General features: G+C 44.0%; 1 protein-coding gene across 1 annotated transcript in view; it reads right to left on the bottom strand.

Annotated features, from left to right (window-relative positions):
* LOC135263504 (macrophage-capping protein-like) overlaps positions 1–14,862 on the bottom strand; it is a 16,373-nt gene extending 1,511 nt beyond the window's left edge. The window contains exons 1-7 of the mRNA XM_064351618.1: positions 14,746–14,862; positions 13,569–13,762; positions 11,720–11,874; positions 11,090–11,251; positions 10,630–10,779; positions 10,234–10,320; positions 63–195 (exon numbers count right to left, since the gene is read on the bottom strand). Coding sequence (XP_064207688.1) covers positions 63–195; positions 10,234–10,320; positions 10,630–10,779; positions 11,090–11,251; positions 11,720–11,874; positions 13,569–13,761 — 880 coding nt within the window. The 5' untranslated portion in view covers position 13,762; positions 14,746–14,862. The remainder of the gene's footprint in view (positions 1–62; positions 196–10,233; positions 10,321–10,629; positions 10,780–11,089; positions 11,252–11,719; positions 11,875–13,568; positions 13,763–14,745) is intronic.

The raw sequence follows: 14,862 nt of genomic DNA, 5'->3' as shown, positions 1-14,862 counted from the left end.
TTCTGCTTCTCCATTTCCCGCCCATATCCTCTCTCACTCCTCTGGCCCCTCCAGCCTCTCACCTTTCCACACAAAGATCTGGCCGTTAGCCCCGTTGTCCAGGATAAAGCAGTCATCCCGGACCAAGAGGTCCTTCCCAAACGGACTCTTCTCTGACACTTTGGTCAGAGTCATTCTGCCCGTGGCATCAGACACCTGTGGACCGAATCACAATGCCAGTCAGTTTGTTGTGCATGTGAGTATTCTGCCTAACAGAGTAACCCAAATAATAATAACTAGACAATTCTTGCAGAAATTGCGAAGTGTGGTTGCCGCCAACGCAAAGTCGACTTTGTGCTGAACGGAGTGAACAGTTTCTGTAGTATAAGCAGAGACAGATGTATATTAACATCGGCAGAGTTATTGCACCACATCAGCTAATAACCTTCATCATCTGGATCAGTGTTACTCACGAGTTGTGACCATGACGGCGAATCATAAGCACTACTTCAGAGGTCTTGAAAACCTAACTCACTTTCGACATTTAAGCAGACAGGGCTAGAGATTATTGAGTTAGTTACGTTAAGTTCAGCTCATTTTTACAATTCAACTAAAAACATTTAACTGGGCTGCAATTCAGAGTTTAATCTGTTACCTTAGATACCAACTCATAGACAGAGGATAGCCTATTACGTGTTAGCCGACCCAAATTTCTAAGAAAGAAAATGAGGCGAGAAATATGTGTTAAAATAGTTGCATACAGCTTCTGTGAATAAGCATCGGCTGGTAGCCAGTACTAGTAACTTCTGTTATAACGAGGGGTGCATCAACAAGCAAGTGGAGTTGTGTACTGTAGCAAACGCGTTGGGGTGAGAAAGCGTTGCTTTCACCAGCTGAATGCGTAATGCAGTTATAAAGAGACCAAAGTTTCCAACTCGCTGGAATATAAAACGGTATTACAAAAGTAAAATTTGACATATTATACATTGTTAGAAAGTTTATTCTGTCACCTATTAGATTGATGATGTGTAGATCAAGCCGGTTTGTACTACAAAGTTAGAGAACACCCAAAGCAACATGTGTGGTATTACAAGCTGACGTCTTTTTCTGGAGTAAGACCGGACCAGAAGCTGCTGCACACGTTTTGTTGACGGCGTTGTTGCCCTTTTTAGTACCGTCTGGCTTGTCTGAGAATTTGTTTCATAAGCTTTCTAACCAGGTATAACAGCACGTCTAATTTTGGTTTTGGAATATCGTTTTTTTAGGTCAACCGAAAGTTTTCTCATCATCGCATTAAATGCATGCACTCTTTGTTAGCACTAGCATTCAAAGACGCTGGACCTGACGAAACGTCGTCAACGAATTTGCGTAATATCTCGTGAAATACTATTATTATTGAGGACTTGTGGGTATGCCTAAGCCATATGTTTGTTGATATACCTAGCTGACAGCGTTTTCATTTGTATTTGGAATACCGTTTTATCGCGTTCACTTCCGCATTCAGCTATATCCTTTCTGGTGGCTGGTGAGGACGTACAGCGGACCGCATCACGTGTGCAAAGCCGACCAATGCTGTAACTTTATAATTCACATTTTTATGACGTCAGAGCCCCATTCATTTTCAATGGGAAAAATTGGCCCTAAAAAGTCATATTTCTCAAAAACCGTGCAGCGAAACTTTCCACAAAGTAATAGCCTTCGATTCCCAAAGAAGCGGGTCAATTTGACATATGGCACGTGTATGTGGTGCGAAAACTCTGGGAGGAGTAGCGGTCCAAAAAATGGGTGGAATAATAATAATAAATATGTGCGATAATAATAGTGTGATTGCCTAAGGCAACCACACTAATAACAATAATAATAACAGCAACAACAACAACAACAATAATAATAATTTTATTATTATTACTATTATTATTGTTATTATTATTATTATCATTAGTGTGGTTGCCTTAGACAGCCACACTACTATTATCTCACATATTATTATTAGTGTGGTTGCCTTAGGGCAACTACACTATTATTATTGCACATATTATTTATTTATTAGTGTGGTTGCCTTAGGGCAACTACACTATTATTATTAGTGTGGTTGCCTTAGGGCAACTACACTATTATTATTGCACATATTATTATTATTATTATTCATATATTTTATTCTTTCCACCCATTTTTTGGACCGCTACTCCTCCCAGAGTTTTCCCACCACATCCACGTGCAATATGTCAAATCGAGCGGCTTGATCGGGAATGGTGTGCTATTACTTTGTGGAAAGATTGGTTGCACGGTTTTTGAAAAGTTTGAATTTTTGTGGGCAATTTTTTCCCATAGGGAATGAATGGCGGAATGTTCACCCTTGTGATGTCACAATGCTCGGTCTTCTCACCCTTGTGATGTCACAATGCTCTGTCTTCTAGCAGCAGTACTCTGGTCTCTCTCTAGATTTGAACATTCTGCCATTCATCTCTATAGGGAAAAATTGCCCACAAATTGTACAATGCCTCATTGGACATGGTAGAGAGTCCTTTGTCCATTGGTGTAGAACAGCCTTGCCCCCCTCCTGATTGGCCGATGTTTGATATTTCATAACTTTTGAACCGTTTGTCATAAAGAACTATGGGTCGCGTCATTGGACTCAGTAAAGACCTAGCAACCGTCTAGAACTCAATAGCAACTCCCTAGCAACACCCTAGCAACCACCTAGAACACCCTAGCAACGGCCTAGAACTCCATAGCAACCACCTATCAACACACTAGCAAACACTTGGAACACCATAGCAAATGCCGGGCAACACCCTAGCAACCGGCTATAACGCCATAGCAACCACCTAGCAACACCATAGCAACCACCTAGAACACCATAGCAACCACCTAGCAACACCCTAGCAACCACCTGGAACACCATAGCAACCACCTAGCAACACCCTAGCAACAATCTGGAACACCATAACAACTGTCCAGCAACACCCTAGCAACCACATGTTACACCATAGCAACAACATAGCAACACCCTAGCAACCACCTGGAACACCATAACAACTGCCTAGCAACACCCTGGCAACCGCCTAAAACTCCATAGCAACCACCTAGCAACATCCTAGCAACCACTTAAAATACCCTAGCAACCACCTAGCAACACCCTAGCAACCACCTGGAACACCATAGCAACCACCTAGCAACACCCTAGCAACATTTAGGAATACCATAACAACTGCCCAGCAACACTCTAGCAACCACATGGAACACCATAGCAACGACCTAGCAACACCCTAGCAACCACCTAGAACTCCATAGCAACCACCTAGCAACACCCTAGCAACCACTTGGAACACCATAACAACAGCCTAGCAACACCCTAGCAACCGCCTATAACTCCATAGCAACCACCTAGCAACATCCTAGCAACCACTTAGAATACCCTAGCAACCACCTAGAACTCCATAGCAACCACCTAGCAACACCCTAGCAACCACCTGGAACACCATAACAACTGCCTAGCAACACCCTAGCAACCGCCTAGAACTCCATAGCAACCACCTAGCAACATCCTACCAACCACTTAGAATACCCTAGCAACCACCCAGCAATGCCCTAGCAACCACCTGGAGCTCAATAGCAACCACCTGAAACTCCATAGCAACCACCTAGCACCACCCTAGCGACAGCCTAGAATTCCATGAAACCACCTAGAACTCCTTAGAACCACCTAGCAACACCCTAGCAACTGCCTCAGACATCATAGCAACTACCTACCACTGTTCACTCTGTTCAGCACAAAGTCGACTGCGTTAGCGGCAACCACACTTCACAATTTCTGCAGGAATTGTCTAGTTGCACATATTATTATTATTATTTCTTTCCACCCATTTTTTGGACCGCTACTCCTCCCAGAGTTTTCGCACCACATACACGTGCAATATGTCAAATCGAGCGGCTTGATCGGGAATGGTGTGCTATTACTTTGTGGAAAGATTGGTTGCACGGTTTTTGAAAAATTTGAATTTTTGTGGGCAATTTTTCCCATAGAGAATGAATGGCGGAATGTTCACCTTTGTGATGTCACAATGCTCTGTCTTCTCACCCTTGTGATGTCACAATGGTCTGTCTTCTAGCAGCAGTACTCTGGTCTCTCTCTAGATTTGAACATTCTGCCATTCATCTCTATAGGGAACAAATTCCCGCAAACTGTGCAATGCCTCATTGGCCATGGTAGAGAGTCCCTTGTCCATTGGTGTAGATCAGCCTCGCCCCCCTTCCTGATTGGCCGATGTTTGATATTCCATAACTTTTGAACCGTTTGTCATAGAGAACTATGGGTGGCGACATTGGACTCAGTAAAGACCTAGCAACCGCCTAGAACTCCATAGCAACCCCTAGCAACATCCTAGCAACCGGCTCTAACTCCATAGCAACAACCTAGCAACACCCTAGCAACCGGCTATTACTCCATAGCAACCACCTAGCAACACCATAGCAACCACCTAGAACTCCATAGCAACCACCTAGCAACACCCTAGCAACCACCTGGAACACCATAGCAACCACCTAGCAACACCCTAGCAACGACCACAACAACTGCCTAGCAACACCCTAGCAACCACATGGAACACCATAGCAACGACCTAGCAACACCCTAGCAACCACCTAGAACTCCATAGCAACCACCTTGAAACACCCTAGCAACCGCCTCAAACTCCATAGCAACCACCTAGCAACACCATAGCAACCGCCTAGAACTCCATAGCAACCACCTAGCAACACCCTAGCAACCGTCTAGAACTCCATAGCAACCACCTAGCAACACCATAGCAACCGCCTAGAACTCCATAGCAACCACCTAGCAACACCCTAGCAACCACCTGGAACACCATAGCAACCACCTAGCAACACCATAGCAACCGCCTAGAACTCCATAGCAACCACCTAGCAACACCCTAGCAACCACCTAGAACTCCATAGCAACCACCTAGCAACACCCTAGCAACCACCTAGCAACACCATAGCAACTACCTAGAACTCCATAGCAACCACCTAGCAACACCCTAGCAACCACTTGGAACACCATAACAACTGCCTAGCAACCCCCAAGCAACCACCTGTAACTCCATAGCAACCACCCAAAAACACACTAGCAACCGCCTGGAACACCATAGCAAATGCCTAGCAACACCCTAGCAACCAGCTATAACCCCAAAGCAACCACCTAGCAACACTATAGCAACCACCTAGAACTCCATAGCAACCACCTAGCAACACCCTAGCAACCACCTGGAACACCATAGCAACCACCTAGCAACACCCTAGCAACCACCTGTAACACCATAACAACTGCCTAGCAACACTATAGCAACAACCTAGCAACATGCTAGCAACCACCTAGCAACACCCTAGCAACACCCTAGCAACCACCTATAACTCCATAGCAACCACCTAGCAACATCATAGCAGCCACCTATAATACCCTAGCAACACCCTAGCAACTGCCTATAACTCCATAGCAAATGCCTAGCAACACCCTAGCAACCGGCTATAACTCCATAGCAACCACCTAGCAAAACCCTAGCAACCACCTGGAACACCATAACAACTGCCTAGCAACACCCTAGCAACCGCCTAGAACTCCATAGCAACCACCTACCAACCACTTAGCATACCCTAGCAACCACCTAGCAATGCCCTAGCAACCACCTGGAGCTCAATAGCAACCACCTGAAACTCCATAGCAACCACCTAGCACAACCCTAGCGACCGCCTAGAATTCCATGAAACCACTTAGAACTCCATAGAACCACCTAGCAACACCCTAGCAACTGCCTCAGACATCATAGCAACTACCTACCACTGTTCACTCCGTTCAGCACAAAGTCGACTTTGCGTTGGCGGCAACCACACTTCACAATTTCTGCAGGAATTGTCTAGTTATTATTATTATTTATTCCGCCCGTTTTTTGGACCGCAACTCCTCCCACAGTTTTCGCGCTACATACACGTACAATAGGTCAAATCGAGCGGCTTGATCGGGAATGGTGTGCTATTACTTTTTGGAAAGATTGAGGGGACGGTTTTGGAAAAATTTGAATTTTTGCGGGCAATTTTTCCCATAGAGAATGAATGGCGGAATGTTCACCTTTGTGATGTCACAATGCTCTGTCTTCTCACCCTTGTGATGTCACAATGGTTTCTTCTAGCAGCAGTACTCTGGTCTCTCTCTAGATTTGAACATTCTGCCATTCATCTCTATAGGGAAAAAATTCCCGCAAATTGTGCAATGCCTCATTGGCCATGGTAGAGAGTCCCTTGTCCATTGGTGTAGATCAGCCTCGCCCCCCTTCCTGATTGGCCGATGTTTGATATTTCATAACTTTTGAACCGTTTGTCATAGAGAACTATGGGTGGCGACATTGGACTCAGTAAAGACCTAGCAACCGCCTAGAACTCCATAGCAACCCCTAGCAACATCCTAGCAACCGACTCTAACTCCATAGCAACAACCTAGCAACACCCTAGCAACCGGCTATTACTCCATAGCAACCACCTAGCAACACCATAGCAACCACCTAGAACTCCATAGCAACCACCTAGCAACACCCTAGCAACCACCTGGAACACCATAGCAACCACCTAGCAACACCCTAGCAACGACCTGGAACACCATAGCAACCAGCTAGCAACACCTTAGCAACCACCTGGAACACCATAGCAACCACCTAGCAACACCATAGCAACCGCCTAGAACTCCATAGCAACCACCTAGCAACACCCTAGCAACCACCTAGAACTCCATAGCAACAACCTAACAACACACTAGCAACCACCTGGAACACCATAGCAAATGCCTGGCTACACCCTAGCAACCACCTAGAACTCCATAGCAACCACCTAGCAACACCATAGCAACCACCTAGCAACCACCTGGAACACCATAACAACAGCCTAGCAACACCCTAGCAACCGCTTATAACTCCATAGCAACCACCTAGCAACATCCTAGCAACCACTTAGAATACCCTAGCAACCCCCTAGCAACACCCTAGCAACCACCTAGAACTCCATAGCAACCACCTAACAACACACTAGCAACCACCTGGATCACCATTGCAAATGCCTGGCTACACCCTAGCAACCACCTAGAAATGCATAGCAACCACCTAGCAACACCATAGCAACCACCTAGCAACACCCTAGCAACCACCTGGAACACCATAACTGCCTAGCAACACGCTAGCAACCGCCTATAACTCCAAAGCAACCACCTAGCAACATCCTAGCAACCACCTAGAATACCCTAGCAACACCCTAGCAACCGCCTAGAACTCCATAGCAACCACCTAGCAACATCCTAGCAACCACCTAGAATACCCTAGCAACACCCTTGCAACCACCTAGAACTCCATAGCAACCACCTAGCAACACCCTAGCAACTGCCTAGAACTCCATAGCAACCACCTAGCAACACCATAGCAACCGCCTAGAACTCCATAGCAACCACCTAGCAACACTTTAGCAACACCCTAGCAACCACCTAGAACTCCATAGCAACGACCTAGCAACACCCTAGCAACCACCTAGAACTCCATAGCAACCACCTAGCAACACCATAGCAACCGCCTAGAACTCAATAGCAACCACCCAGCAACACCCTAGCAACCACCTAGCAACACCATAGCAACCGCCTAGAACTCCATAGCAACCACCTAGCAACACTCTAGCAACCACCTGGAACACCATAGCAACCACCTAGCTACACCCTAGCAACTGCCTATAACTCCATAGCAAATGCCTAGCAACACCCTAGCAACTGGCTATAACTCCATAGCAACCACCTAGCAACACCCTAGCAACCACCTGGAACACCATAACAACTGCCTAGCAACACCCTAGCAACCGCCTAGAACTCCATAGCGACCACCTAGCAATATCCTAGCAACCACTTTGAATACCCTAGCAACCACCTAGCAATGCCCTAGCAACCACCTGGAGCTCAATAGTAACCTCCTGAAACTCCATAGCAACCACCTAGCAGCACCCTAGCAACTGCCTCAGACATCATAGCAACTACCTACCACTGTTCACTCCGTTCAGCACAAAGTCGACTTTGCGTTGGCGGCAACCACACTTCACAATTTCTGCAGGAATTGTCTAGTTATTTTTATTTCTTTCTTTCCACCCATTTTTTTGGACCGCTACTCCTCCCAGAGTTTTCACACCACATACACGTGCCATATGTCAAATTGACCGGCTTCTTTGGGAATCGAAGGCTATTACTTTGTGGAAAGTTTCGCTGCACGGGTTTTGAGAAATATGACTTTTTATGGACATTTTTTTTCCCATAGAGATGAATGGGGAATGTGACCTCATACATATGTGAGCAGTGAAGTTACAGCATTGGTCGGCTTAGCACACGTGATGCAGTAGGTTTTAACCGGCTTCATCTACAGGAAATGTAGAATCCAGATGCGGTGCATATCTCCATTTTCGTCGTAATTACAGAAAACACACATTCGTAAACGTCAAATGATTTATACCACAATGTAGATAAAACCTTGACGAAGACGTACATGCACGGATTGTGTTGTTCAACCGAGGTTTCCTGGCGAATTAGCCACCAGAGTGGATATAGCTGAATGCAGAAGTGAACGCGATAAAAACGGTATTCCAAATGAAAAATTACAAATGAAAACGCTGTCAGCTAGGTATATCAACAAACATATGGCTTAGGCATACCCAGAAGTCCTCAATAATAATAGTATTTCACAACATATTACGCAAAATCGTTGACAACATTTCGTCAGGTGCAGCGTCTATGCTAGTGCTAACAAAGAGTGCATGCATTGAACGCAACGATGAAAAAACTTTTGGTTGACCTATAAAACGATATTCCAAAACCAAAATTAGACCTGCTATACATGGTTAGAAAGCTTATACTCTCACCTACTGAATGAATGAATTCTCAATCAAGCCAGACTGTACTAAAAAGGGCAACAACGCCTTCAACAAAACGTGTGCAGCAGCTTCTGGTCCGGTCTTACTCCAGAAAAAGACGTCAGCTTGTAATACCACCCATGTTGCTTTGGGTGTTCTCGAACTTTGTAGTACAAACTGGCTTGGTCTACACTTCATCGATCCAACAGGTGATAGAATAAGCTTTCTAACTATGTATAATATGTCAAATTTTACTTTTGTAATACCGTGTAATATCCCATCGTATTCGAAAGGTTCGTCTCATTATAGATGCATTGCGCATTCTTTGGAACAGTGACAGCAACATTTTCTCACCCCAACGCTACAGTACACAACTCCGCTTGTCTGTTGATGCACCCCTCGTTACAACAGAAGCTAGTACTACTGGCTACCAGCCGATACTTATTCACAGAAGCTGTATTTAAAATGAATAGAATAAGCTTTCTAACTATGTATAATATGTCAAATTTTACTTTTGTAACACTGTTTAATATCCCGGCGTATTGGAAACTTTGGTCTCATTAGAGCTGCATTACGCATTCAGTCTGTTGTAGCAGGGAAAGCAACGCTTTCTCACCCCAACGCGTTTGCTAAAGTACACAACTCCACTTGCATGTTGTTGATGCACCCCTTGCTGCTACAGAAGCTAGTAGTACTGGCTACCAGCCGATACTTATTCACAGAAGCTGTATTTAAAATGAAATGCAAATCTTTTAACACATATTTCTCGCCTCATTTTCATTCTTGGAAATTCAGCTTGGCTAACACGTAATAGGCTACTCGAGTTGGTCTCAGAGATAACAGATTAAACTCTGAATTACAGCCCAATTAAATGTTTTTAGTTGTGTGGTAAAAATGAGCTGAAATTCACGCAAAACCATAAATCAATCAAATTAATCTCCCTAGCCCCGTCTTGCTTTTTTTAAATGGTGCGATCACGCAGTGTAGACGTAGGGTTTTTCCAAGACCCTCTGAACATGCCAGCTAGCTTTATGATTCGCCGTCACTCGTCACCGCATACCGCAAGTAAAACACTGAGATCTCAAGTTTTGATGAAAGGATCAATTAGCTCTGAATATATGTGTCGCAAATAAACTCGTTGCCGTGATGTTATAGCATGTACACAATACTCTGTCTCTGCTTATACTACAGAAACTGTTCGCTCTGTTCAGCACAAAGTCGACGTTGCGTTGGCGGCAACCATACCACTACTATAAGAAGAATAAAAAATATTGAATCTCTCTCACTCTCCCTCTCTCTCTCTCTCACTATTTATGTGTGTGGAGCGCTCACCTTGAATAAAGAGGCACAATTAGAGACATCAGCTTGGGTGTCCTCCTCTGGGATGCTCTCTTTCAATTCTGGCATAGGGCCCAGAACCTGTCAGAGTAGTGAGACGTGACAATGACTAACAAACAATAACTATGTTTAAAAAAAAATGTATTTCTGCTTTATTCTGGTTTGTCTGACAACATCGCCACAATTAATTTTAGTGTGGTGTTCAGCAATTTGGACTTGGAAGAAATCAATGCTAAGCCAAATGAATTCAGTATTTAATGTAAACTACTTCAGTAGAAAATAAATACAGCAGTTAAGCCCTGTTACAGATGGAGCTTGTAGCTATACAGTGGAGTTGGTATGGTGGGCCAAGTCTGCCCTGGTTTCTGTCCCTGTGCCAGGTGTTTTTACCTGAAGCATCTCGGGCGTCTCTTCTCCCTCGCTCACGTCAAAGATGCGGGCCTTGCCATGTTTGTCCGCGTCCCGAATAAGCATGGAAATCTCCCGTGCCTTCTGTTTCTCAAACATATTGGCCTTGGAACCGACCCAGGACAATATTGTCTGAACCGGGAGAAACACTTGTGGTTATTACACTGGGCTTGTACTGAAGTAAAACATAATAATAATCTGGAGTGGTCTGTATTAAAACAACCAAAACAGAGTTTCAAAAGGCCAGGTTTTCTGAGCATCAATATATAGATTTGGAAAGTGGCTAAGGATTGTGGCTGGTTAAATAATTGAAAACATTAAGATATACACATCAGCTTTGCAAATCGCATTCACAGAATACAGAACAACATGTGGAGGTCCAAACACAAACCCTTTCCTGTTTCTCCTCTTTGTCCCCTTGTTCACACCTTCACCCCCTTACCTCTCCCAGGTCCAGTATGAAACAGTCGCCCTTGTTGAAACTCTTCCAGCTGAGTTCTACCTCCCTGGCTCGGATGTTTCTTTTGCCTTTGACCTGGTATAACCGGTGGATTGGAGCAGAACCAGACTGAACCTTCCTAAACCCTGACTCCACACCACCCTCCTGAGAGAGAGAGAGAGAGAGAGAGAGAGCTTTTTTAGCTGAATGGAAGCTGTAGAGGGAGAGAGAGAGGTTCTCTCATCAACAAAAAGGGAAAAGCTGCACCAACATATTCAAGCTTCTTATTTTCTGGCAGTTTTGGGGAAGCAATGTAACTGAATGAGAGATAAGAGATGAACAAATGAAAAGATTCTGACATTCCTCTCCCTCATGGCACCCCCCTGTGGGGATAAAATAAGGAAACAAATGTCACCTTACTGATATAGAAGAACAGAGGAGCTCCACCAAACACAAATCATGTTTGCAACAATAGAAAATGGCAATGGTGACTGATGGATAGTTTCTGGTAATTCCCAAATGAATCACCAAAGCATAGCCAGAAAGTGTCTGTCACCAGGTGGAAGATAGCATCACTGGCAGTTTCCCTGTTTAAGAAACCCTGCCCCCTCTAAACCTTGTTTCTCCACCCACCTTATAGCTGACTCCCCTGGGGAAGAGGCTCATAAACTCAGGGGACTCATAGCCCTGCACCTGTCGGTGATGCACGGGGTCTGTGCGCAGGAAGTGATCCAGCTGTGTGGCCAACATGGCACAGGCCACCTGCTCGTCTCGAGAGGACTTCTCACCTGTACAAAAACAGGCGGGGCAGCGAGGGACGGAGAGGGTAGGTGCAGGCATGAGGGGTGACAGTGTAGTAAAATGGTTAGGAAACTGGTCTTATAACTGGTTGCAGGTTCAAATTAATATTTTTTTCACCTGACAGCCATGCCAAAAGATTTGACCAAGGGATACTGGCAGATTCCCTTGTCTCAGGAATCTAAGGAAAAAAAGTCCTTCTCTTCTCTGTATGGTTTATGCCAATTTGTGATCTTTTTTGCTGTTTGGGGCTCCTGACACATTCCAGCACCTCGTAGACCAGGCACATTGCCCCACCTATGCATATGCTGCTGCCTAATCAGAAGATCTCGAAGCAGTACACAGAGCTCACTGCCAACCAAAAAAAGTGTGAGGTTGGACGGAGAGCCATTATGTGGGCAGTCAGCGCACTCCACTATTATCTCCTTACAGGAGCATGGGTCAGAGTCAACACAATCACCCTGATATACCCCCTGTGATCATTACCACACTGTTGGATGGAACAAGCAGCAAGGTCTCTGCTAAGAAGACAGCCTTGAAAAAGGTGCAGGGCTAGGAGTACAGTGCAAACTGCAGTTCAATACAGTTCAGTACTTCTCCTTTTTTGCACAAACTGTCAATAGTGTTGATGCTTCAGTTGTCACATTCTCCACCCAGTATAGGTCAACACTTAACATAACATAACATAACATAACATAACATAACATAACATAACATAACATAACATAACATAACGTAAGACGAGAACAGGCCATTCAGCACAACACTGCTCGTCTATTCCTACCACTAAACTGAAGTGAAGTGGCTCACACATGCACCAAGCAAACTTGTTTGGGCAGACTTATAGCTCTGCTCCATACAGACACTTCTTCTCAGAACACGTGCACAGTTTGAACAAGCAAAGGTTCACCACCTAGAACCTCTGGAGTAAACTAAGCCCGTATAAATCTACGAAAACTGGCACACAAACATGTAGCATTTACCATCGCTAATGAATTAAGGAACTGAGAGAATTGGCCAATCACCTAATGCAAACTTCCCACTCATTGATTCTCTGCTTTCAAAGGACCAAGTGATGTAAGTCACTTGTGAAATACAGGATATTGCTCTGAAAGAAAATAAGCATACTTATTTCAGACTAATTCTGATACCATATACTCATCTGTTTAAAGAAAAGCTGTGTATAGTATTTGTGAAACAAATAACAGACCAGAGTATACAAGTGGACCAGTCATGTAGACATAGAAGAGGCTGATTACAGTGTTACCAGGTCAGATAAATATTTCATAAATGATATGTTCTCTCAAAATCCACCCAAAAAGCAAAATTGTTGGCTGGGGATTATGTAGATGAGGTGCAAACAGACTTTTATGGAGGGGTGGGGCTGAGGTTTGAATTGAATTTTCTATACCTACTATACAAGTGTCTGATATGATTTTCACAGGTAGACCCACAATGTTCTGTATCATACTGTCTGATCATGCCCGCTTTGTTTTTTAAAAATAATACAAAAATCCAGTCTTTCTAAGGGGTGGGGCCAGGCTCTATGGCAAATTTGATGGATAATTGTCTAGCTAGTCAAGTGATTTCACATGGGATATCCTAGCCCTCAGCGGGCCATTCCGAAATGAGTTAAATACGTTTAGTTGTTCTGCAATGCCATCATACAAGGCATCATACCTACCGATCCACATGTGTAGGTCAGCTCCTTCGTCTCCACGGTTACTCAGAATCAGGTAGGAATCCCCGGTGAAGAAAGCCCCCAGGTCCGAGGGGTCCAATGAAACGGCCTTCATCTTCTCCACCCTCCAGCCTTTGAGACCCAGCTCCCGAGCCTCCGGACCAAACTGTCCCGGTACTACTGGGAAATGCAGCATTCTGCAGGACAGGGGCGGAAATTCATTATACTACACTATATATGCATATGTATGCAGTGATCCATCTGGACTGCTCTCTTGGGGGAAAAAACACCACTTCTGCAAACCAATGTGTGGTTTAACAGTGAATCACCAAGACAGTGATGGGTTAGTCATGCATCACGGGTCTTGCACCGTGAACACATCCATAAACTCACTAAATCATGCTTCTGTCTAAAGAGGCCAGGAGTGTTCTCGAATTCAAACTTATGAATGCCAGTAAGAACTTGTAAAGGAGGCACTGTTTTCATGACACAGACACACTAAACTGCTGGAGTTATGCTTCATGGAAATATGAACAATTGCTTTCAAAATTTCAACTTCGTCAGCAGCAGAGCCTTTATTTGCTCTTGAACACTGGCTCTGATCATAAAATTAGAAATCTAGAGAGCTAAATTAGACAGTGGTTTTAATGCACTAACACAAGGAGCTCAAAGCTGAATCAATGTCTACGACAACCCAATCAGTTGTAATATGTTGGAATCTGTATGTATGTATACATAACTAACATGTATGAGTATGTAGTAAACAAACAGCAGGTTAATTAGGAAAGTTAATTCTAGATATCAATCTTGATCGGAGAGCTGGATTGGGGAAAAATACATTTTTGCCTGCTTTTTCAACAATCAATTTGCCCACATATTCAGAACTAATAGATCCATTTCAAACAGTATTTACGTTAACTAAAACATAACTCCACACTCACATAGACGATGTATGTCTTAATACAGAGAACGCTACTGTAATACTCAGACACACTGTGTAACTCCAATAATGGTGAAATTAATTGTAGTCCTAAGAATGAGGTCAGCAGTAATTTTTTAATACATTCAAACACAGATTTGTTCAGTTTGTAAAAATGTTTTGAATTAAAAAATTCAAAATATGCATTTGAACAGGGAAGGAAACATTTTCAGAGGAAAAGGAAAATAGTGTCATTCTTACCTTTTACTTTTGCTTGTGCACCAAATCTGTGTGACAAATTTATCTGTGAGAGAAAGGAACTGATGGCGGAAAAGCTTCTAACTGTCCTTATGATAAGCTTCCTATCTTGGCCACAAG

This window comes from Anguilla rostrata, chromosome 9 (genome assembly GCF_018555375.3).
Source record: "Anguilla rostrata isolate EN2019 chromosome 9, ASM1855537v3, whole genome shotgun sequence".
Taxonomy (NCBI): Eukaryota; Metazoa; Chordata; class Actinopteri; order Anguilliformes; family Anguillidae; genus Anguilla; species Anguilla rostrata.
The sequence above is the reverse complement of the archived record's forward strand: the minus strand, read 5'-3'. Positions and strand labels throughout refer to the sequence as shown.